Below are 26,537 nucleotides of genomic sequence, written 5' to 3' on the forward strand. Positions count from 1 at the left end.
GTGCTGCCTATAAATGTGGCTGAGGTATAAATGACTATGAGCCGCAACTCCCATAACCCCTGTAGTTTGAATTTAAGAGAATCTAATAAAAAGTTAAGGGAAGATTTTAATTTTAGAAGAAAACTAACTTCACTTTATATTTTAATATCATCTAGAATTTTCCAATAGTTTTCAAACATGGGATCCTGAATGATTTTTACGTTATATTTTAGCACAGCCCAAGCCCTGAACATTACATTTGCCGTATGTGACTAGGGTGGGAAAAGGGGATTATGGACTGAAAGCCAAGAGACCTGGTTCTAGATATTATTCTGCTCTCAAGGTTAGACTGGATGAGAAATTCTCAGAGGGGTTCAATCATCAGAAACACCTTTAGGTGTTTGTGAAGATGATAGTACACATTCTTGGGCCTTCTACTTGATGACTTATTCCAGGGCCTAACCTAGGAATTTGATTTTTTAAGAAGTTGTTCCTGGCATGCTGAATGGTTTGGGAAAAACTGGATGGGACCACCTCTACAATTCCAGTTCTAATATTTTACCATTAAGGATTGCTTTATTTAGCTATATAGTGGTTCAAAATAGCTTAAATCCAACATGCTATTTTTGATGATCAGAAGCAATAACAAAAAATAACTACCTGGAATTGCCTCTGGATCTAAAGATCGACACCCTTGTCTCATTTGTCCCCCAAGTCCCCACACCAAACACAGATGTGTAGTTAAACTCACACTTAACAATTGGCAAGGAAATCTGAAAAACTGTGAATTGAGAAATATCCACCTCAGCTCTTACTTGAATAGTTATTTCCCCTCCCAGTTAACCCTTTGTTCCTTCTCATCACACCTATCCTGCACGACCTTGGAGTGTTCATTCATAAACACCATTAGCTGACATATGGTCCTTGCTAAGTGCTCAGCAACCCCCTGTGTACTTGGCACACATGGACTCAATCATCGACACAGTAGCTTTATATGATAGATATCATTATGCCCATTTTACAGGTGGTGATACTGAGGCCAGAAAGATTGGACAGCTTTTCCAAGATCACACAACTAGTAAGTGGCAGAACAGGGGATTTGAAACCACAAAACCAGGACCCAGAGCTCAAACTTAACCACTTGGCAATACCAACTCCAAACAGGATGAACAGAAAACCTTCCTCCTGCTTCTTTTTCTTTTCCAAAATAGCAATTCTCATGAGAAACATAATTCACATTCCCGATTTTGTTTAGAATATCTTACCTGATTCCCACAGCAATCAGCAATGTATTTTTAATTCCATTTATGAAAGAATAAAGCAGCCTCGGAGGGTCAACCAGCTAATGGTGGTGAGAGACTGTTCTCCAACCCAGTCCTTCCGATGCTTCATCCCTACCTGAGGTTCCAACAGGGACCAGGGTCTTCAGCCTTAGAAATGATCCTTATGGAGAATTCTAAAGAAGATTTAAACTAGGAAAAGAGAAACATCTTCTGACTCGCAGCAGCAACCTCCTCAGCCTTTATACCATGATGCTTATTCCTCACTTCACAAGCTAGGGAGGCTCTAAGCATGAAACAGAATAACTGGTAGAAAATGGAGAAATTCCTCGGTTTCTACACTTATCTCCACTTCTAACTCAGAAAAGGAAATGAGAGTTCATTGGTGTCATACACTGGAAATGGGCACAAGATGGATTATATACAGCCCTCTGCTCAGCAAAATTTTACAACTATTATTCAAAAAGAGTCCATTTAGTACAAGACCAACAGGAACTAGAATCATCACATACACACGCATACACACAGCATTTTCATACCTACTCGTTTGAAGCACATAGCCACTTTTAAAAGCCCTAAAATAATTTCTGCAGGGAATAGGTTTCTTAGGCTCGTGCCTTCCCCCAGATTTACACAAGAGTCTCAAAAGGTACAGGTACATTGTCACCAATGACTGGGAGGTGAGCTTAAATTATTAGTTGCATCATTAATTATTAAATATTTCATGCCCATATAAGCAAAGGTTCAAGATTTTTCAGGGACAAAACTACCTAGAGATGGCAATGAGAAAAGCAGAGACACTGTTCCATAAATATTTAATGTTATACAGTATGGGTAAGAGTGATAACATTCACAGACTTGCACAAAGCACTCAGGAGGGCTTCCTATACCTCCATGTACAGAGTTGTTATCATCCATTTATAGCAGGACCTATGGCTGAGCAGGGATTTCTGAGGCTGGTGGGATGTTTTCTGGAAGCCTGGGCATCATCATCCTTCTGCTGGGCAGGTATGGTAGGACCTGGGCGTTTCAGGCCAGCCCTGGCCAGGACTCCCTGAGGATAAAGAAAGTGGGAACCTGGCCAAACACCCTGTGGGTTTCAAAACAGATAAAACCTGTAGGAAAACCTGATGTGTGGGGCGCCTAGGTGGCTCAGTAGTTAGGTGTCTGCTTTCAGCTCAGGTCATGATCCCAGGGTTCTAAGATGGAGCCTCACATTGGGCTCCCTGCTCAGTGGGGAGCCTGCTTCTCTCTCTGCCTACTGCTCCCCCTGCTTGTGCTCTCTCCTGCTGTCTCTGTCGAATAAATAATAAGTAAAATCTTAAAACGAAACAAAACAAAAACCTGAAGTGGACCTATTGAGGCCAATTTGCAGAGAAGACCAAAGGAGTTTATAATAGGAGACTCATGAAAGGGAGGGGAGAGTCTGGGTCCGATTCAGATCCAGTCATACCTGAGGCTGCCTCAAGAGTAATGTTGGGGCAACAGTGGCTCTTTGTGTGTGACTTTGCTAGGTTCCCCAGAAGTCAATTATGAAGCATGGATTGGAGTGTCAATAGTTTCTTTGGAAAATGACCCCAGGAATTTGGGTTAGGCAGATGGAGCTGAGACAGGGAAGGAAGGAGAGCCAATCCTTGGCACATCAGCAAGCGAGCCTTCTTATGGATGAGCTTAATCCCATCAGTGCAGGATACAACTTAGGGTTCTATTACCAGAGTGTGTTATCATAAATCATAAATATAACAACTGAGTCCCATAGTGCTTGAAAATAACGGCAGGGAGAGAGAGAGACTTCAGGCAGAGTAAAGAAGGTGTAGGGGTTGAAAGTGGTAATGTTGGGGGGAGATCCTAAGGTATTCTAAGTGTTCTTCTGTGGTCTTCCTTAGCTTATGGATCCATCCCCCAACTGTAGATGCAGGCTGACAACTAGAACTGTCTGTCCCCTTCTCCATTAGCCAAACAGAAGCACGCTTGCCCAGGAAGCTGCCACTTCCTGGTTCTCATCTCAGCCAGTGATGAACTGCTACACAGTTCCTAAAGTCAATCCCCTTGTCTCAAGATGTGGCTGATACTTGTGGTGCAATCTGTGGTCCAGAACTTCCTCCTGGCATTAGAAGAAAGCAAGGCTTCAGTTGAGACCATGTTTCTTGCTAGCTTTCCCCTCTCCTAACCCTCACAACCTGTCTCCAGAAATCACTCCCCCACAAATAATTTGAATCAGAAGTTCCATGACAGGCCAGCTTCTAAGATGTCCTTGTACTGGAAGTGATGAGGTCCGTGAGATGTGGGCTCCAACAGCCCTTGCTATAGTGTGTACACTTGTGCACAAACCTATGTGACTGTGTTGATCAGAGAGAGCTGTGTTTTACTCTGAAGGGTTCTAGTGCTCATTACTCAGATAGCCATGGTGTCCTACAGTGAGTACTTCCCTTGTGAAGAGTGTAGCCATTAAGGACCTCATTGATCAAAAAAGTACATCAGGCTGAGCATGTCACAGTTCAAAATTATACAGGAAGTGAGAGAAATCAGCAGGAGGGCATTTGGGGCTTGGAAATTTTGGAGGTCAGTCCCGAGGAGGATATCTCACATTTATGCCCCTTGTAGGCCAAGGATTGATTCACATACACATAAAAACACTCAGGTGAGAAGGTCGTGTATATAAAATGTGAAAAGACTTCAGAACTATGCTGTTCAATGTGGCAGCTACTAACTTTAAATTTGAATTAGCTTGTCTTAACCTTTTGGTTCTGAAGTAGCCTTAGCCACATTTCCATAGCCACGTGTAGCTACTGGCTACCTTTTTAGATAGCACAAAGAATATTCCATTCTTGCAGAACTTTCTATTGGCTAGTACTGCTCTAGAATTTCTCTTATAAACTGGTGGAAGCTGAGTTCTATTTAATTTGTCAGATCAATACAACTTAACTATGCATCGGTACTCAGGCCTGGGGATGCTTTTAGTGGATTATTTATTCCTCATTTAATGGATATATAATTATTGAATTCCATCCATGAGTAAAGCAATATAAACGATTAAGGAGCAAGAGAAGACACTCTTCCTATTTTTAGGCATATAGAGAAAAAAATGACACTCCCAAGATTTTTGAAGGGAAAACAGAGCCATGGAATCAAAAGTCATTTAAACCTACAAATCTCATATTGTTGGCATTACCATGTAAAGCTTCTCTCTCCATGAACAGCATACTTTTTGCACAGTTCACATATTACATTTATCTTGACTTCCTGGGGCAGTTTTGTTTGAAAGACAGTGCCCAGTCTAAGTCTGGTGCTTGAGTTGAAAGAGTTACTTTTGACTCTGACTTTGGGCAAGTAATTTCTTTACTTCTATAAAAATAATATAGTTCAGTGTCCACTCTAGCAAGAATCAAGGACCAAGATAATATTTGTCTACTCACACCTTTTATGACATAGGCCCCCAAATGGTTAAATACAAGTGTATTTAATTGTTACTTCAAAAGCTTCATTTTGGGTTCCAGAAACTAATTATGGCATCAGTTCAACCCATTAGAAAATTACTCCTTTGGCTGGAATATGTGCTGTGTAACCCTCCAAAATCATGGAGATACAGCTCAAGATAGACACACACACACACACACACACAGGAGAGAGAAGAAACCTCATTAACTATTCTCTTACTCTGTATCAGATTATTAGTCTAAAGCCAGTGAAGGTAATTCCACCACCCTTGACAGTGATTGGGTCAAGGAAGTGGACATATGATCAGATTATGGCTAAATGGACAGAGAAGAACTGCTGGTGATGTGAAAGCTGAGTGGTTGGGCAGACTTGGGTCCTGTAAGTGTCTCACAGCTCTACTCCATGGTTCTCAAACCTGAGCACATCAGAACCAGTCGAGGGGCTTGGAAAAACCGAGATTCTTAGGTCCCACTGCCAGAGTTCCTGGTCCAGCAGGTCTGGGTTAAGTCCAGACAATCTGCATTTTTGTTAACAAGTTCTGAGGTGATATTCAGCATGCCGCTGTTCTGAAGAACTGAATTTGATGGCTTAAAAGCAAGCATTAGACTCCATGCTTTCTGTTTCCCAGAATGTTGTTGAATCTGGCTGAGGTGCGGGTGGGTGTATTATTAGCTGGAGAAGGATGTGGGCTGTGAGGATGGCATTGCTGAACTGAATCCACCAGCCCTGGTGCCCGGTGCTCACTGAGGATTTCCTTTGATGTAAGGTAATATGTATTCTTTTTTTAAGTAGAATAAAACACAGATACAGAAAAACCTCACAAACCCAATATTTAGCTTAATAAACTACTCCAAGGGGAACACCTTTGCAACTACCGTGCTGTTCAAGAAACAAAAGTACGGACACTTCTCAATCTCCGTGCACCTAACTTTGATTACTTAATATTTTTTCACATTACTGAGGTTTTTCTTCCAAGCTAGTGAGTTTTTCTGTTTTCCATTACCTGCACAAAATTTACCCTAACAGAGATATCTCAGGGATAATACCAATTGCTCTGAATATTTTGTGGGAGGGATTGATTAGAAGCAAGTCCTTAGCAAACAAATTAGATGGATTCTCTTATAAAATCTGGACTTTTATCAAACATGTACATTGATTAGCAAAATAAAGTCCAGATACAAGTGTCAGTAAATGATTGCATAGACAAGTCTAAGAGAAGTGTAGTTTGAGATTCTCAAAAGGGGCCCCAGGAAAGTCACCACCACAGAATGTGGAGCATCCAAACAGGAACCCTGGAGAAAGATGAACTGCTTGTTTATATTTACTCTTGTTTTCTGGTTTCTTGAGGTTGGTTATATGTTACCATTTTCACTCCATATGGTGGATTCAATTACCCTTAGCTCATCTTTTTAATGGCATTTAGACAATGTCTTTTTTTGGTTTTTTTTTAAGATTTTATTTATTTGTTTGTCAGAGAGAGTAAAAGCACAACCAGGAGGAGGGGCAGGCAGAGGGAGAAGCAGGCTCCTTGCTGAGCAAGAAGCCTGATGCAAGACTTGATCCCAGGACCCTGGGATCATGACCTGAGTCAAAGCAGGTCAACTGAGCCACCCAGGAATCCCATTTCTACAATGTCTTAAGTGAAAAGTTTCTAGATAGATTTTAAACAAAGGAATTGAGTGGACTCTATCTAACTATTCCAGGTTAAACAAAGCAAAAATATCCACCATACAATATGCTATTCAAATACAACTTACTTCCATCTGTGTGTGACCTTCATTGCAAATACAGTGGTAAACTGTCACCACTAGACAAATGTATGTCATTAATTACCCTGCTCTTAGTTGCATTACTGTATTTTTAAGTTACAATGCTTTAAGTTAAATTCAGTAAACTGGCAAACTGAAGACCTTGTCTCTTTGCAAAGTATTAGTGGTATCAGATAGGCGATTGCTTGAGCTGGCATTTTACAGAGTGCTACTTAGAAATAATCTCAGCTTGGCATTTCAAAGGAAGTGACTGGCTATCAGAAGCAAAAATAAAGCGTCAATTATGTGGGTTTATCTATTACTCTCAATTTGCTGAATGTTGATGTTTAGAAGCTCTTAAGAATTGTATTATTAGGGAGCAAAAGCGTTCAAGGTTCTCCTTCTCTTAAAATCATTGTGTTTTGCAGTTATCCTGGCTGATTAGAGAGAAGGTCATCACATTCAATTTGTCTACATTGAAACAGGGTTCCAAGGCTCCTGTTAAATACCAGAAGATTTCTATTCTGTATCTCTCAATGATCTATTGCTGTCTTAGCCAGAGAAGAGGCCTACAGCATTGTTTAAATATCTAGGTCAAAGTTAATTTTGCCCACAGGTCTATTAGGCCATAGTGTGATTTCAGGGGCACGGAGAAGGCACAGGTGTCCATATCTCTCTTTCTCTCTTGGTGCCTGAAAATCCAGTCTTCGTGGTTAAAACACTGGCAATACTATCTGAAATGCCAAAATGACCTGAAAGGGGTGAATGTTACGCTAACCCCACCTCTACCCAGATTAAGATCTCAAATCAACATGGATAAAGATGTTAGTTAACTAGGGATAGACAGAATTAAATTCAATTCTGAGCAATTAGCTGCCTATCCTAAAAATCAGTGACTTAACCTCTCTGAGTCTATTTCCTCATTCTTAAAAATGTGAATGATACCAACTATCTTAGAGTACCAATATGATGACACAAATAGAGCTTAAGTTTCTACTTCTTGGTTTCGAGCATGGTTTCTTATTAATAATAACTTGGATAACTTTGATTTCCTCCCATCCCCCAGCACCCACCTCTAAGATCCTGAGCTGAAAGAGGCATAGAGTTTAAGAATTGAAGAGGCATATGATCAGAAGTCTGTGTAAATGCAACTCTGGCTAAAGCACAGGTTCTGATCAGATGTTTGGGGGCGGAGGCTCAGATTCTGCATTTCTAACAAGCTCCCAGGTGATGCCCCAGGATCCACAGAAAGAGTCCACACTTATTTCAAATATTGAGGAGAGCATAATGTCACAAAGGAAAGCACAGAACTTGACTCTGGTCATGCTGGGGGTGGGGGCAGTGAGAGCAGGATTAAAAAAAAAAAAAAGGAAAACTGAAAAGAAGGGAAGAACCCTTCAAGTGGAGGAGAAGAAATGCAGCGACAGAGTTCTGCCCATCTCACTGTATTTTTAAACAGATTAGATGATATCCGTATCACGTCTGGCTCGATCAATTCAGCTGGGAGACTGGTGCTGTCATTTGCAAGTAGGTGTCATGGTGCTGCCTGTGAAATTGGATCCTCAGGATTGTCACCTAGCTATCTGGAACAAGTCCCCAGATAGCTGATATCACTGATGCCTGAATTGCTCTGAATCCATTTCTCCTTATAGAAGGACCAGTGACACCAAACCGAAAACCAACTTCCAAAGACCTTCAGGGGTCCTTAGGTTTTTGCAACCAGTGTTGCCCAAGGAGAAAATAAAAGGTGTGTATGGAATCTGTGCTAAATGGGGGCAAGGGTTTTGAGCCTTTTCACTGGTCCACGAGCCCAGGAAGTTAAAAAGGCCTTGACATAAAAAATCAGATTCTCCATGGCAACAAAATTGTCATGCTAGAAACAAACCATCTCAACTTACACAGGCAAGCATCTCAAAAATATGTCAAGTGAGGAAGAGAGATTAAAATTTCAAGGGATAAATGGTAAAGGTAATTGTTTGCAAAACTGTGTATGAGGGGAAGAGCGATAGGGAAAGAAAAATACGAACCCCTCCTCTCACGGGGCCAGAGATGTCTGTTCTTATTTGCCTTTTAATCATATAAAGTAACTTAAAACCTTCTCACTCTGGATCAGGTCGAAGCCACAGCTGAGCAGCTTCCCGCCGCACCCCCAACACTGCACTTTCTGCTGACAGGAAGGGCTTCTTCAAGCCCAGCTGACTTTAAAGCCCAGATCAAAAGCTTTCTTGCCACAAAATAAATCACACTGGACAAAGTTAGATGCCTCCTAAGCTACAATTGTATAGCTTGACTTGGTAACCTAATAGTGATCTGACCTCCCGCTTAATATATTTTGTCAGTTTTTTTTTAAGCAATTAGTTCTCTCTCTCTCTCTTTTTTTCTTTTTCTTTCTCTGTGTATGGATGAGAGAGGGCTGAAGGATGTGTGGAGGGAGAGAACAAAAGCTCTATTTGGCAAATCCCTTCCCTAGAGGAGAGAGAGCTTGTCAACACTATTGCAGCGGGCACTCACCACCCAGGCTACCTCCCCATTTGGTGTGTTGCCCAGATTTTGGCTTCCACCGCAGTACCTCAGGGCAAAGGTTGTTTCCAAGGGCATGTTTTTTCTCGGAAAGATTCCTTTGTCACTGACAGAACTCATGACATCTGCTCCACTCAGGTCTGAGAGTACTCATCAGCGCACTTTCCTGTAGTCTTCTTTTGAACTTTGGAACGGATCCCTGCTTCCGACGCGACAAACTTAACAGCAGGGCAGCATTTGCCCCTGTGTATAGGTCAGAGATATGCGTGCTTGAGTTCTGAGCACACACGAGAGGTAAAGTCGTTCTCATTACTATGTTCAGTGTATGCCAGAGGTGTATGTGGTTGCCTGGAGTCGGCAGTTTTAAATGGTGCTCAGGACTTGCAGAAAAGTTGCTCTTTGGGAAATAGCTCAACAGGGAATAGCTGTGAGAACGTTGCTGAGCACACTCCATATGAGAGAGACATAGCTTCATGGAAGTCAAGATTTTTACAGCCTGGATTTCATCTTGGGTGGCCTCCTGGGAAGATTCTTCATAAACATATAAAAGTCTGAATGAGGCAGAGTAGAAGGAATTCATGAAATACGGTGATAAGTGAATGAATGAATGAATAAGCAAATGAATGACTGGAGTATGTTAAGAAAAAAAAAATTCAGAAATTGGGGCACCTGGGTGACTCAGTCAGTTAAGTGTCTGCCTTCGACTCAGGCCATGATCTTGGCGTCCTGGGATCAAGCCCTGTTTCTGGCTCTCTGCTCAGCAGGGAGCCTGCTTCTTCTTCTCTCTTTGCCTACCCCCACCCCTCATGCTCTCTCTCTCTCTCTCAAATAAATAAAATCTTTAAAAAATGAATGAATGAATTAATTAATTAATAAAACATATATAGAGAATTCAAATTAAAACCAAGATGTTCTTTGAAATCTCCAGTATACCTGAATGTATCCTGGTTTCAAACCATGCAGAACAATTTGCATTTCTGGGCGTATTTGATGTGTTTCCTCTTTTAAAATGAAAGAGAAGTTTTAAAGAAAGGAATGAAGAAAGGAGTGTTCATTAGATAAAGATATATAATACTTCCAGGCTTTTTCAGTGGACAGACAGCATGTAAGTCTGTTGTTACAGGAGAAAAAAGTCATTACCATACTAACATTTCCAAACTAAACAAAAATTAATTTTCTCAACTTTCAGATTTCTATATTTAGAAAATTCATGACAACAATCTATTCTTAATAATATTAACATAACTTATATTTTATTATAATGCATGCTATATATTTATATATTCTGTATAAGTAGTATATGTGTGTGCATATGTACACATACATATTACTATATGTGTGTATATGCATATATGCATATATATATCTTAATACATGGGGTTCTGTGTGCGTGCATCTCCAACCTTGCATTTGCATATATTCATCTCTTTCTCTATATCTGACTCAGTGTATATGTGTGTGAGTGAGTGTGTGTTTGTGTGTATATAACTGTATGCATCTATATTGGCTCTCTATCCTATTTATATATATATATATGTATGCATGCATATTATTTATGTTATATATAAGGATAATGACATCAATATTATCACTAACAAAAATGGTAGCTATTAATTACTTATATGCTAATTTACATTATCCATGTAAACTCTTTATAAATAGGATTTGTGCCTGTTTTTACCACTATGTGCTACAGTTCTAACAGAGTGCTTAGTGCATAGTAGGTGCTCAATAAATATTAATAGAAAAAATTTTGTTCTTTGTAAATTCATTCAACTTATCAGTTTGGAACTCTTATATTTTAGAATCAACTGGAAATCTTGTGTTTATTTACTTCATCAATATCCACCTTTGGGCCCCATTTCTGACAATTAATTCAGAATATCTGAGGAACGAGCTCAGGCAGTGTTACTTATAAACCTATCCAGGTGATTCAAATATATAGCTCGTGGATGAGAACCAGTGATTGAACCTCTCCTTGAAGCTGTGTTAAATTCCCCCTGAGGGCAATGGTTGGACCCAGGGAATGAAGGGGAGGCTGCCAGCCCTGGCAGCTGTGCTAGAGGATGACTTCTAGGCCAACGTGTCTCAACCTTCTGAGACTGAATCTCCTGCATGGCCGTGCTCATGTAAACTCTAGTTGAGAGAAGAAAGAGAGAGCAACATCCTCTCTATACACACTCATGCTGTTGGTCTCAGGCACACAGATTTTCTAGTGATAAGTGAATAGGATTGTTATAATAAACTGGAGGAGAGAGAACTGTGCTAGGTCAATATCTGTTCACTAGGGGACAAGCTGGCATATGATCAGACTCACAGCTTCCCCAGAAACTGCCCAGGTGCTACTAGGCAGTAATGACTTTTTGCCACTGCAGAGTTGGATGAGATTGGGACAAACTCTGGCCCTGGATGTCCCATTCGAAACATATATAAGATCTTCTGAGCTGTGTTGCCTCATGAACTGGCAAGTAGACCTCCGTACTCCCCTCCAGCTCTCTACCCTGCAGGGAGAAGTATCTTTTGAATGTGAAAGTCTTCCTCAATGTGCATATAATGTGTCAAGGCAAGCATTCCACTTTACAGATAAAGAACTAAGGTCAAGAGCAGAGAGGTGACATGTGATCACAGAGCTTGTAAGTAAATGCAGGAGACAGCATTTGAACTCTGGATAATTTGTTTCCAAGTCTCCTTCTAACATATTTTTTTAAACTAAATAAGTTCCTTTAAAAAAAATTATTTATTTATTTGACAGACAGAGATCACAAGTAGGCAGAGAGGCAGGCAGAGAGAGAGGAGGGGGCTGGCTCCTCACTAAGCCTGATGTGGGACTCGATTCCAGGACCCTGGGATCATGACCTGAACTGAAGGAAGAGGCTTTAACCCACTTAGCCACCCAGGTGCCCCTCTAATATTATTTTTTTTACATTTTTTTTATTGTGTTATGTTAGTCACCATAAAATACCTCATTAGTTTTTGATGGGTGTTCCAAGATTCATCATTTATGTACAACACCCAGTGCTCCATGCAATATATACCCTCCTTAATACCCACTACCAGGCTCACCCATCCCCCACCCCCTCTCCTTATGAACCCTCAGTTTGTTTCTCAGAGTCCACGGTCTCTCATGGTTCATCTCCCCCTCTGATTTCCCTTAATTCACTTTTCCTTTCCTTCTCCTCATGTCCTCCATGTTATTCCTCATGTTCCACAAGTAAGTGAAATCATATGATAATTAATTCTCTCTGCTTGACTTATTTCACTTAGCATACTCTCCTCCAGTTCATCATAATTAGCCATCAGGGAAATTCAGATCAAAGCCACATTGAGATGCCCCCTTACACCAGTTAGAAAGGCAAAGAATAACAAGGCAGGAAACAACAAATGCTGGAGAGGATGTGGAGAAACCCTCTTATATCGTTGGTGAGAATGCAAGTTGGTGCAGCGCAGCCACTTCGGAAAACAGTGTGGAGATTCCTCAAAAAATTAAAAATAGACCTACCCTATGACCCGGCAATTGCACTAATATAGCCCTTTTAAACCTTTGTTAGTGAGCCAATTAGCTCATGGGGTGATTAGGAGCTAAACCTATGTTTTGAATGACTTGGATTTGAATCAAAGCATCTCCCCTTTGTAACTGTGTGATGTTAAGCAAGTTATACAACTTTTCTGAGCCTCAGGAACCCTATCTGAAATTATAAGGTAATACTACTTATCTTACAGTATCTTTCTGAAGAAAAAAATACCTTAATATAGGTGAAATGCTTTATGAAATTCTTGTTAGTACACAATTGTTATTAATATTTTCCTGCTGGGTCATTGGTTATTTATTCTTTTTTTCCTTTAGAATAGCATACTTGGGGAACCTGAGTGGCTCAGTGGGTTGAGCCTCTGTTTTCAGCTCATGTCATGATCTCAGGGTCTTGGGATCAAGCCCCACATTGGGCTCTCTGCTCAATAGGGAACCACCTTCTCTCTCTCTCTGCCTGCCTACTTGTGATCTCTCTCTGTCAAATAAATAAAATCTTAAAAAAAAATAGAATGGAATTCTGTTTTAAAATTTATTTACTTTTTTAATTTAAATTCAATTTAATTAACATGTAGTGTATTATCAGTTTTAGGGGTAGAATTTAGTGATTCAGCGGTTGCATATAACACCTTACATTACATGCCCTTCTTAATGCCCCTCATCCAGTTTACCCCATCCACACCCCCTCCCCTCCAACAACCCTCGATTTGTTTTCTTAGTTAAGAGGCTCTTACAGTATTCTTAAAACTCCTTTCTTTTTTTTTTAATTTTTAAATATTATTTACTTATTTATTTGATAGAGAGAGAAAGAGAGAGAGATCACAAGTAGGCAGAGAAGCAAGCAGAGAGAGAGGGGGAAGCAGGCTCCTGACCGAGCAAAGAGCCTGATGTGGGGCTCGATCCCAGGATCCTTAAAATATGACCAGAGCCGAAGGTAGAGGCTTAACTACCTGAGCCACGCAGGAGCTCCCTTAAACTCCTTCCTTAACTAGACCATATAACTTGCTAACATAAATTACTGATCCCATTATAACAAAATACCTATAAAATATAGTACAAAAGAGATACCAAATACACAAACAAAAACTACAAATCATTCTTATGAATAATGAAAATTCAAAATTATAAATTAAAATGTCAACAAGTTAAAACAATAAAATTTGACAAGTTAAATCATTCTGCACATTATATCCATAACAAACACAATCACCAATTATAACTTATTCGAGAAAGCAAATATGGGCCAATATTTGAAATTTTACTAATATGATATGCCTCATATTATCAATGAGAAGATATAATTAGGAATAATTAATATGAACTCTAACAGATCAGAATACCTCTTGAAGTTGCATGTACATTTTTTCTCAACTTGAGAGTTTATAATGTTCTCTAGTGAGATAAAAACATATAAATATTACCAAGATGTTAATAATCTTTAAAAAATAAAAAAATAAATTTTAACAATCTTTAAAAATTAAAAAAATCAATTACATAGCTATATGTGTGTGTATTTAAATGAACATATATATCATAAAAATTAACCAAATCTGACTAAAATATATCTATGTAGATACCCAACATTATGTTAAAGACATTTCGCCTTAGAGATCAGTTAAGTGTTTCCTACTATTACTTCCATCATACATGGTAAAGATACACACCCAACACATAACCACAGTTATCTCTAGCTGGTAAGCTTGCAAGTTATTTGCATTTTTTTGCTTTTATTTAGTAGTACTACATATTTTTTAAATTAGTGACATTCATTTTATTCTAAAATTTGAAGTTATTGAAGGGACTATATCAGTAGATTTAAATCATGTTTATTATAAACATGCTTCAGTAATAATATATTTTGGTAGCTCTTTATGTTAGATATATGAAATATAAAAAGAAAGCAATTAAAAAAAAAAACCCTTAATTTCACCAAGGCCTCTCATAATAATTAAGAATAGTGTGGGTTGGGGAGATAGAACTGGCATAGTTTGATATCTATTATGCACAGAGAAACAGGGTTTAATTCCACCTTAACCCTCTCTTCCCGTTCTTCTTCTGAAAATGCTCTTGGACATGATCCCAGTGAAGGAAACTGCTCTCTGTCTTCCATTTCCTCACATTGTGCTTATTCAGCACTTGCCTTTAGCATTTCAGTCACCTTACTCACCAACTCTTCGGTTGAGTTGAGCTGGGCTGTGAGTACCCGTGAGGTCTGAGGAACTGGAAAAAGCCATTGGAGAGAGCAGGGATGCTAATGGGTCATCACAGTTGTCTATAAAGATAAGAAAGAAAGCAAGCAAATTCCATTAGCAAGATATAGCCTGTCAAGAGAGGAATGATGGCATTAGCCATTATCATTTACTAACTACTGCTCTGAACAAGGACAGTATGACTCATTTCCATGTGCTATTTCATTGACTCCTCACAGTCTTGAAACACAGGTAAAAATTTCATTCACAGTTGGAGACATTGACTTTCAGAGATTTTAAGAAGTTTCTCCAAGGTCACAACACCAGAAAATGCTGTGGCCAGAAATCTCACTGATTTGTCTATCATCTGCTCCTTTAATCAACCACTTGAACAAAGCCTCAAGTTATGGCTATTGAGCTTATTCTAGAAGGAAGGGGACTACTGAAGGGAAGATAAAATTGTTTACTTGCTCTCACATCTTCAATCCCTGAGGAGTCCTGCCATAGATGTATCTAGATGGATAGAATGATTTAGAATGTCTCATTCCTAGCTGTGCGAAAATGTTTGGAAAATGAAAGACTAATTATAATAATTAATTTCTTTCTATCCACAAAGTGAAGGAGAATAGCCCCCAAACTTGTACAACCTTGAGTCTGATATTTACTTCAGAAACAACCCTTCCTTCCTACCCTGATGTGACAGATAGGCTTTCTAAACTTTTTTTGATGCTGTCCAAATGTGGAACAGGGTGGGACCATGGGGAGATGTGATCTTGGCAACACAGACCTGTTCTTCCAGATTGACCATGCAATCTTGTGCAGAGGACCCTGTTCTCCAAAGAGCAAACTGGCTGTATAAATGTTCTGTGATCATTCATTTGTTTGCATTTTACACTAAATGGCACACACTTTGCAGGACTTAGCAAATAATCTGATACATAGTAAGCCTTCAATAAAGGTTTGTTGGGAGAAATGGGTGGTCGTGGGAGAAAGGAAGGGAGGAAGGGAGGGAGAAAGGACAGAATTAGTTCCCACAACAGTACCAACATGTTTTCCCTATTTTTCCATTCTGTACACAATTGGCTTTTCAGAACACTGCAAAATGATGCCATTGAATCTAGACATACTCATTCAAACATGACTTTATGTCATTTAATTTGAAGGGAAACTTCGTGTAGTAAAGGTTCTCAAAAAAAGCGAGTCTTTTTTTTTTTTTAAATGTACATTGGATAGGAGTGTTTGTTTATCTAGAAAATTCTTAGAGAGGACTATTTCATCTAACTCCAGGAAAATTAATGAGAAACATAAGGATTAAATTTTTGTTTGTTAAATGTGTTAAAAAAAAAAAATCAACTGGCAAAGTGTATTTTGAGTTTTTCCCCAAACACAAATGTTTGAAAAATATTTTGAGGTACTTGACAAACACAAAACAGAGCCAGATCTTCACTAAGGAGGAATGACATAAAAATCACAGCAAGGATACCTCTGCAGTTCTGGTCATTCTGCAAATGATGCAGGTGCAGGGAGGTGCATACACACTTCCAATATGTTAATTTAGAAACGCAGATTGGTTACACTATTTATATATTAGCAAACAATTTTGATGTGATGCAAATCTTACATTTGCCTATACTTATCTCATTATCAGAAAACATTAGGTAAATACAGGAAACTGAATTCAGTGGAACTGACCCCCCACGGAAATACAGTACACCCGTACACATGCACACATCAAATACCACACAACATCATACTTCACAGCTATGCTATGAGCCACACTTGTCTGCAACTGTAGTTAAACCATCCTCCAATTTCAGGTAACACTCCTCTCACTACTTCTCAATAGCTAAGAACCCTTCTGACACCCACTTCCACAAGCAAATTGAAGATTTTTTAAAGTGCCATGTTTATACATTTATGCATTTAAGTATTCCTTAAACATACAGCATGTACAATGCCATGTTACCATTTTTATTGGGTCCTTAGGATTTTTCAATATGTTGACAATGACATGTTTGAGTTTTGTGCCCCAACCCCATGTTTCCCTTAAAGTAGGAATAGAAGTGATTTAACCATTTCAATTTAATTCAGTCCAAAAAATATTTATAAGGACATACTTTATTCTTGAACTTGAGCAAGCATTAGAGAGAGAGTTGAGTAAAATTGAATCTTAGACCTCACAGAGCTCAGAGACCATTGTAAATAGAAAGAGTAAATGATAATAGATAGATAGATAGATAGATAGATAGATAGATAGATGGATGATAGATAAAACTGATGAGAAAGTTTAAGCGTATTTCACCAAGGTTACACCCAAGCCAGTAAAATGGGGACCCAACTATTTAGACATCCAGGCAACTGATCTGCTCTGTCTCCTCCAGCCATATGCAGTCTCCTCTTTCACAAACTGCTGGCCTCAAGGAGAGGTTAGCTTCCAAAGCTTCCTGGCCTTGTGACCCCAACTGCCATTTTCCCCAATGGCCATTTCCTCTTCTGAATTGTACCTTCCTTGTATCTCAGTTTGTGGGGTCAGTGTTTACACTTGGAAGATTAGCAACCTTTATCATAAACACTCTTTGCTAAAGGGAAGGTCCAGAGGAGATTGTTCAGGATTCCTCTCATCATGGACCTTGTGCATTGCAAAAGTGACTTTTAGAGAACATGGCTGAAATTTTGTTCTATTCTTAAAAATGAAAATAATGGGAAAATTTCAAATCAGAAAGGAAGAAAGACCTCTCCTCCACAGCCAGTACATAGCTCCTTTTGCCTCCTTTATTTCACCTAAATTGAGAATAGACCAGGCCTCTAATCAAATTAACCCTGGTCACTGGGAATTAAGAATTTTTCCATGTAGCCATTCTAATTCCAAAAGTGTGTATTATTTTTAGACATGTGTCCTATTCTTAAAGCAGAAGAGAAATGATCTAGCATACATGAGAACAGTGTATATATGTTTTAATACATGATTTGGGGCAGTCGGGGATAGTGGAAATTATCAGGAAGGCTAGAGCTAAGAGTTTGTCATTCTAGTTTGGTTTCTTCTCTTGATTTGATGACTCCAGTTAATAAATTCAAATATACTAAAACATCAACTTCTTTGTCTGCAAAATCAAGAGAGTCATCTCTGACATATCTAGCCAGAGCACCATCTTAGAACAAACAGAAAGAGAAGATATGGGAAAATATGGGAGAAACACCCTTTAAAGGATAAAGCATAGAATGAAATCAGGAAGCACTATATGAATTGTCTGTAATATTTGCAGTAATCAAAAACAACCATTTCAACAATTTTATTTCTGAGACATTGTATATCACAATACCTGCTCAATAATTGATGTCACCAATAACTCTTTTGCACTAAACGTTGACAAAGGGCCAAATGAGAAGGAGAATATGAAATGGAGGGGGAAAGAGGGTGTTAAACAGTCACGAGAGAGTGAGAACAACATTGCACAGGGCAGTCCTCCCGGATCTCTGTGGATCGGCAGCCTTGCGGAGCCTGGGCCAACATCACACCAAACACATGGATGGGAAAGAAAGAAACAAAGCACCATCTGCTCCACCATTCCTGCAGGCTTTAAATAAGCAAACCCGTGTTGTCATTACATTTTAGGCACCACTCACATCTCTGCTTTCTGACAGTGTGTCTGCACACTGCTAAATCTATCAGTCAGTTCCTCCAAAAGTATGGTGGATGTTTATCTGTATTTACATGAGGAGAGAGGAGAGGGTGAATAAACCCAGGTGGGCAAAGAGATGTTTGAAGTTTGGGGAAAATATAGCAAAGGACTAAAGTCAGACTTTGAAGAGAACACACAACCTGAGATAGACCTTCATAATTTTACTAGAATATCATTTTTCACACTTAATTGATGCATTGGCATAGTAGAATATTTTTAAAACAAAGCTCTGAAAAATCCCATGGATGGGGCTTATCTTTAAAAGATTTTTTTACAGGGGTGCCTGAGTGGCTCAGTTGTTTCAGTGTCAGACTCTTGGTTTTGGCTCAGGTTCTAATCTCAGGGTCCTGAGATTGAGCCCCACGTTGGGCTCCATGCCTAGTGACAAGGCTGCTTGATATTCTCTCTCCCTCTTCCCCTCCCACACTTGCTCACATGCTCTCTCTCAAATAAATAAGTAAATCTTTAAAAAATATTTTTTTGAAAAAAGGAAATAAAGTTAAAAAGATATTATTAAAAAATGTAAACCCTTACTCATGTTTGATTTGTTAATTCATTTTCCTCAGCAGATGATTTCATTTCCATCTTTACCTTTTTCCTTTACGACATTAAGGTCACTTTCTACTCTACCCGATGCCCAGGCAGATAAAAATCCATGCTTATGTGTATGATGGAAAGTTACTCAACTCTTTCCAATCAGTAACTGCTGAACAACACTATTCTTATCTGTAAGTGACTTAGCCCTACATTCATAGACTAAGAGGATACCAAAACCCAAGGAACCTATGAAGTGGTGAAATTCAAGCCCTTCACTTTACAAATGAGGACTTCAGGAATTGGAGAGATGACAAGGCTGTTAAGGATTATTCAGTTCACTGATGGACTAACCTAGACAAAAGCTCAGGTCTCCTTACTCATAAATGGTGACTGCTAGCTCAAAGTTACCTGCTACATCTGCGTAAGTCCAGCGATCATTATTATATTGTGTTCTATAACATTCGTTTAAAGAATAACTTTCTTTGTGCAAAAGGAAGGCCAGAGTTGCATCTTCTGGATAATAGAAAAAAACAGTAAAGAATAGCATAGGATTTTCAAAAGAATTTGAATGTCTTCTCTATTTTTTCTTGTCTTTTCAGTTCAACAACTTTAACATCAAGAAGAAAAGAAAACATAAAGGAAGGATTAAAAAAAAAGAACAGATAAACAAAAGTGATATGTTTCCTTATGAATATATGTGTGGCTCCTCAAGTTAAGCATTTTGTTTGATATTTTCAGTCTGAAGAAGTGGGGATTATTTGTTCCTTAGTATGTATGTACGGTTACATACTAAAGGTCTTCTATCACACTAATTAAAAGGTAAAGGCAAACAAGAGAATTCTGAGTAAATATGATATTTACACAGCTTTTTAAAAATTATCATGGACTCTTTAAGATGATTCTACTTTAAGTAACACGTTTTGTTACCAACATATATTTTTTATTCATTATTATTAAAATACCAATAGAGTAACAGATGGCCCAGAAGTCAAATTGTGAGTATCATCTTGATTACCACAGTAAATTGTCTGTATATGGGGATTTGGAGATTAAAAGATTCACTTGTATTTATAGGTGAGATAAAATTCCTCTTAGCGTTTCACACTTAATGGCCTACTTTGTTTAAAAGACATAAAGCACATATTTTGTGTAGTGCCTACAATGGTGCTTAGAAGTGACAACTCGTGCTTTTAGCTTCATTTATTTTTCCCCTTGTTACCTATAATTTCACTTAGTAAACAACAAAAATAAATACTCTAATATTTCTCTTAAACCTAACCCTGTCCCCATTTTCCACCATGAAATCCTAAAAGATAAATTGCTTTATAATGAACAGAACAAGAAACATGGCTCTCTAAAATAGAAGAAGTTTAGATAGATGAAAAGAAATTTAAACCTTCTCTCTCCTGACATCCATCTCCAACTTAATACAGTCTCTGCCTTTTGACTACCTGCTGAATAAACATGGTTGTGCTCTTTGTTGTAGGAAGACAAAATTAAAGTCAAAGGCAAAGACCCTGAACTCAAGAAACCAAGCATCTACTTTGCATTGAACGATAATCCACATGTATTTTTAAGAAGCTCTTTATGTTTATGAAAAATTCCATGTAAAAAAAACTTTAACTTGGGATCCAGGAATCCTGGGCACTCTTCTACCTTCGATATTTCCAGTTTTACCTCTCTGTATTTCAGATTCCTCAAATGTAAATTGCAGGGGTTATCACTCATTTGTTCAATCAACAAGCCTTAACTGAGCACATTCTAGACATCTGAGGGTCTGTCGGGCCTCAAAACTAATAAAGGCAATTAAAGCAAATTCCTCAAACATGGTGGAGATGGGCACTTCACTTGCTATGTTGTGCTGGTGATTGGTGATGGATGGGGTGCAGCAGGCTGCAAGAGTTTCTAGAAGAAAGGCTAGTCCTGTCCAGGGATTGACAAGAGAGCTCTCGGGTATTTTTCCAGCTTTAAAAGCAATTCTATTCACAATCTTGTGTTAGATTTGGTATGGAGGTACTGTCTTTCAATTATAAGTGGTTTGCTGAGATAGTAAACAACAAGTATTGGAGAGGATGTGGAGAAAGAGGAACCCTCTTACATTGTTGGTGGGAATGCAAGTTGGTGCAGCCACTTTGGAAAACTGTGAAGATTCCTTAAGAAATTAAAAATAGAGCTGTACTACTGGGTATTTACTCTAAAGATACAGAGGTAGTGAAAAAAAGGCCCATCTGTACCCCAATGTTCATAGCAGCAATGGCCACAGTCGCCAAACTATGGAAAGAACCAAGATGCCCTTCAACAGAAGAATGGATAAAGAAGATATTATCCATATATATTAGGGAATATTATGCCTCCATCAGAAAGGATGAATACCCATCTTTTGTATCAACATGGACGGGACTGGAGGAGATTATGCTAAGTGAAATAAGTAAAGCAGAGAGTCAATTATCATTTGGTTTCACTTACTTGTGGAGCATCAGGAATAACATGGAGGACATTAGGGGAAGGAAAGGAAAAGTGAATTGGAGGAAATCGGAGGGGGAGACGAACCATGAGAGACTGTGGACTCTGAGAAATAAACTGAGGGTTTGCGAGGGGAGGGGTGCGGGGGCTATGTGAGCCTGGTGGTGGCTATTAAGGAGGGTACATATTGCATGGAGCACTGGGTGTGGTGCATGAACAATGCATCTTGGAACACTAAAAAATAAAATTAAATTAAAAAAAACAAATGGCTTACTAGGACTACATCATAAATAAACGACCAAGTATAACAGCAAAGCAGTGGGAGCTGTCTGTCTTGCACAGCTGTCTGTCTAGGTTGTCAGCAAGAGGAAAACCATCATTTGTACTGTGTGGTTGAGGCAGCTACAAGGGTTGTAATCCATTTCAAACTCTAGTCAATATCTATGCTGGGCTTTGAACCAAGGTTGGTATGATTCTTTGCATATGGCCTATTTGAAAATTGACTTCCAATCCCTAAAAATGACAGCAGGAATGTCTCCTAGATGGACATGGGTGAGTCTTCCATTTGACTGTCTTGTGTGAGTTTGGCCCTTCTTGGATTTTCAGAATGTGCCCACATGACTGTTACATAATTAGCCTAAACTCAAAATATGCCTAAAAATATGTTTTTCTAAGTTGTTTTCTTCACATACTACTCCATTTCACCCCCAGACCTCCACTAATGGATTTTTTTTTTTTTTGATTCTCAGGTTAGGAATATTGACTATCTTATTTTTCTATTCTAACCTTAAATATAATTTATCAATGACTTAATATAAACTGAAGAATTTTTTTTTAAGAATTTATTTATTTATTTGACAGAGACACAGCAAGAGAGGGAACACAAGCAGGGGGAGTGGGAGAGGGAGAAACAGGCTTCCCGCTAAGTAGGGAGCTCGGTGTGGGGCTCATCTCAGGACCCTGGGATCATGACCTAACCTGAAGGCAGATGCTTAACCAGCTGAGCCACCCAAGTGCCCCTAACTGAAGAAATGTATCCTAATTCCTTCATGTGTGAGTCACAGGATATATATACTAATTGTGGGGTGATTAAAGCATACAAAGCTCCTGGTAGAGCAAGGATATTATTCTACTCCAGCACTTAATGTCCAGTACTACATATATGTTCAATAAATATGTGTTGAATAAACAGTTGAAAGAAAGGTCTCTCAGATTTGTACTCAATTTTTTTTTTTCCCTTTCGTTTGTCCACTACTTAATCCCATATCAGGCTTTTTGAACACCATGTGACACTTTTGGTAACCACCTTGTCAGTTTACCACTTGTGTCTATCCTCATTCAATCAACAGTTGTGAACCCCATGTTTCTCTCACCAAGACCTAATAGTATGTGAGCCTTAAATTTGGCTTCCAGAGGTGACATCACAAAAATGAAGGAACAAAGAGAGAGTTGTGTGCATATATGAGGTCTCAGTTGACCATAAGGTCAGAGCATCATTGAAGGGGTCACAGGCTGGTCAAAGACTCAGAAACTGGAGTCAGTCACCAGAGTCAGGAGTAAGGAACCTGTTGTTGAGATTAGCTTTGATCAGAGACCAAGAACCATAACCCCCAAAAGCATCACTTGTGGTGCCTAAACACAAATATGCTGAAGTTTTTAAACTCTTAAGATTATGAATGCTCATTCATAGAGGAGCTGGATTAGTTAGAAGACAGTAAGTCTTTGATGGGTAAAAAAGACAAGAATCATAAATAAAAAGGACTGGAAATTGCTGGAATACAAGAAATTGAGATTTGTGACAAGATTATTTTTAAAAACAAATGATAAAGAAAAGCCAATATTTGAAATAATTAAATTTTATCTATTAAATTAAATTCCAAATCTAACTTTGCTTCTATGTACCCTTGTTCCTTTCTTCCTATCTGCAACTATCAACACTCCTCATAGAACACAATTCTCAGCATTACACACAACTCGCAACATGCACATACACACACATCATTGCAAAGTACAGTGTCAGTCAGGTTTGGGATTTATTTTTTTTAAGCAAAGCTAAAAAAATGAATGAATGGGATATATAGAAGGAGGAAGATTATGAAAATGGGAAAATAAGATCACAGGTTTAAAGAATTAAAAGTACAGATTATGTCTTTTTACTTTTAAAAGTGAATTGTTTAAAGGATTATGCATGGAGTATTAAGATGAAAGAATGGAGACAACTGAAGAATTATAAAGATAGTGTTTCTGCCAATTCAGTGTTAATCAGAGCTGAGAATTTCTGTTCTGGAGCTGTGGTCTTCTACAGAGATACCTATTCTTTCTTTGAATATAATGAAGCTAAACTTCCAATAGCTACTCAAGTTCTTGCATCAAGTAGTTCTAAATTACAATGAAAATTCTGGTTCTCTGGAAACCCTGATTTTAAAGGGCAGATCAATCAATCCTTAGATATTTATAAAAACCTCTTTGTTTTTAATAGGCATAGGCACAGTTTCTAAAGGAAACACTAACATCTCTGTATCATCAATTTGCTCGTTGGAATCGAGGGAAAAGGCCTGATTAAAAAGATAGGCTTGGGTTGGAAACTAGCCAGTTGGCTGACAGCACAACCCAATGAGGTCAACGCCAACCATTTATGAGTGGATGGGATAAACATGTAATGATAATGTGAACAAATATTGATCGTTATTGGTCTTTAGATGAAAAAATAATGACAGCCCAGAGACAGAAGCAGTTGTCTTTCAAGATCATAATCTGGCTCTGTATGTGTGTGTATGTGTGTGCGTTTTCTTTCTGGACCAGTTAGAGACTGTAGTATATTTGGAAAGAGCCCAGACATTGGATTCCAGCCCAGTCTGAATTCAGATTCTGACTCTGCAGCTTACTAATTATATGTCCTTTGGGATGTTATTTAATCTCAGTCTTCTCTGTGTATAATGGGGATAATAAGTGTACATAGGCTTGTTATGAGAACAAAAAAAAGACAATTTATGTAAAATATTTAACCCAGTGGTTGGCACATGTCTAGATATGTGTTCATTCCTTCACTTGCTGTCACTCTTTCTACTTTAAATTCAAGCTCACCCTTTCCAGTTGCAGTCATTACATTTGAAAAATGACATTTTTGTACACTTTATTATATATTTCAGACTTTTCCCATCCAGATGGTTTTAACACTATTTCTTCATCAGCATTTCAGGGTTCTTAATATAATTCTGTACCAAGAGCTATTCTGTTTATGCATTACTTGTGCTCTAAGACTAGACCCAGTACTCTTTCTAAGTTTTATCATCTTTTTTTTTTTTTTCCTTTAATGCATTCAATAGCAGTTCTTAAGCACAATGTGCCAAGGATCATGCTGTCTGGTCCATTATACTGGTGAGTCTTTTTTTTTTCTTTTTAAGATTTTACTTATTTATTTGTAATTGAGAGACATAGAAAGCATGAGCAAGGCGAGGGGCAGAGGAAGAAGTAGGCTCCCCACTGAGCAGGGCTCAATCCCTGACCCCCAGAATCAGGACTTGAACTGATAGCAGGTGGCAGACACTTAACCAACTGAGCCACCCAGGTGCCTATATACCGGTGAGTCTTTGTAAGAGGAATATGAAGCACAGCTCTTACACAACATTACAAAGAATGAAGCTGTAGAATATGTTTGGATTTCTTTCTAGTCCTTATATTTGGTGTATTTTTTTAAAAGATTTTATTTATTTATTTGACACAGAGAGAGAGGTCACAAGTAAGGCAGAGCAGCAGGCAGAGATAGAGGGGGAAGCTCCCTGCTAAGCAGGGAGCCTGATGCGGGACTTGATCCCAGGACCCTGAGATCATGACCTGAACCGAAGGCAGAGGCTTAACCCACTGAGCAACCCAGGCGCCCCTATTGTATTTTTTTAAAATTAGACATTAAAAAATGGTCCTGCTACGTTTGTGCTTTTAGTTCAGAAGCTTAAAAAGCTGAGAAACACTGCTCTAGGCAAGAAAGTCTCCCCAGTTTGTATTCTGGAAAGTTTGTTCTGGTTTCAGCATAGAAAATGGAGCATGTTATGTGTGCATGTCCACAGCAAGCACTACCGAGTAGTGAGGGAAAAGGACAGGGAGAACCAAGTAAGGCCTATGGAAATAGTAAAGTGATAATGAAGGCCTGAACTAAAACAATGGCAACTGGAATGGAGAAAAGGTAAGAAAATTGAGGTATATATATCACTTAAGAATCATCATTGCTTGGTGCATTGAAAGGGAGGTAAAAATAAAAGATAGTTTAAAGGTTTTGTCTCAATGACTATATATTTTGTCATTTTAGAGACCTGGAAACTTACAGATCAGTTTCTAAAATTAACAAATTTAATCTTGATGAAATCCCAATAGTTCATTTTTGCCCTTGCTTCCCTTGCCCTTGGCGTTGTTCAAGATCAAAAGCTTTTGCATAGCAAAGGAAACAGTTAACAAAATCAAAAGACAACTGACAGAATGGGAGAAGATATTTGCAAATGACATATCAGATAAAGGACTAGTGTCCAGAATCTATAAAGAACTTAGCAAACTCAACACCCAAAGAACAAATAATCCAATCAAGAAATGGGCAGAGGACATGAGCAGACATTTCTGCAAAGAAGACATCCAGATGGCCAACAGACACATGAAAAAGTGCTCCATATCACTCGGCGTCAGGGAAATACAAATCAAAACCACAATGCGATATCACCTCACACCAGTCAGAATGGCTAAAATCAACAAGTCAGGAAATGACAGATGCTGGCGAGGATGCGGAGAAAGGGGAATCCTCCTCCACTGTTGGTGGGAATGCAAGCTGGTGCAGCCATTCTGGAAAACAGCATGGAGGTTCCTCAAAATGTTGAAAATAGAACTGCCCTATGACCCAGCAATTGCACTATTGGGTATTTACCTTAAAGATACAAATGTAGTGATCCAAAGGGGCACGTGCACCCGAATGTTTATAGCAGCAATGTCCACAATAGCCAAACTATGGAAAGAACCTAGATGTCCATCAACAGATGAATGGATCAAGAAGATGTGGTATATATACACAATGGAATACTACGCAGCCATCAAAAGAAATGAAATCTTGCCATTTGCGACAACATGGATGGAACTAGAGCGTATCATGCTTAGCGAAATAAGTCAAGCAGAGAAAGACAACTATCATATGATCTCCC

At 38.7% G+C, this 26,537-nt stretch overlaps 1 protein-coding gene across 1 annotated transcript in view; it reads right to left on the reverse strand.

Annotated features, from left to right (window-relative positions):
• Window positions 1-26,537, reverse strand: part of CNTNAP5 (contactin associated protein family member 5) — an 828,648-nt gene that overhangs the window by 643,618 nt on the left and 158,493 nt on the right. The window contains exon 2 of the mRNA XM_045066473.1: window positions 14,659-14,763. Coding sequence (XP_044922408.1) covers window positions 14,659-14,763 — 105 coding nt within the window. The remainder of the gene's footprint in view (window positions 1-14,658; window positions 14,764-26,537) is intronic.

This window comes from Mustela putorius, unplaced genomic scaffold (assembly GCF_011764305.1).
Source record: "Mustela putorius furo isolate JIRA1106 unplaced genomic scaffold, ASM1176430v1.1 tig00003867_pilon_pilon_pilon, whole genome shotgun sequence".
Classification (NCBI taxonomy): domain Eukaryota; kingdom Metazoa; phylum Chordata; class Mammalia; order Carnivora; family Mustelidae; genus Mustela; species Mustela putorius.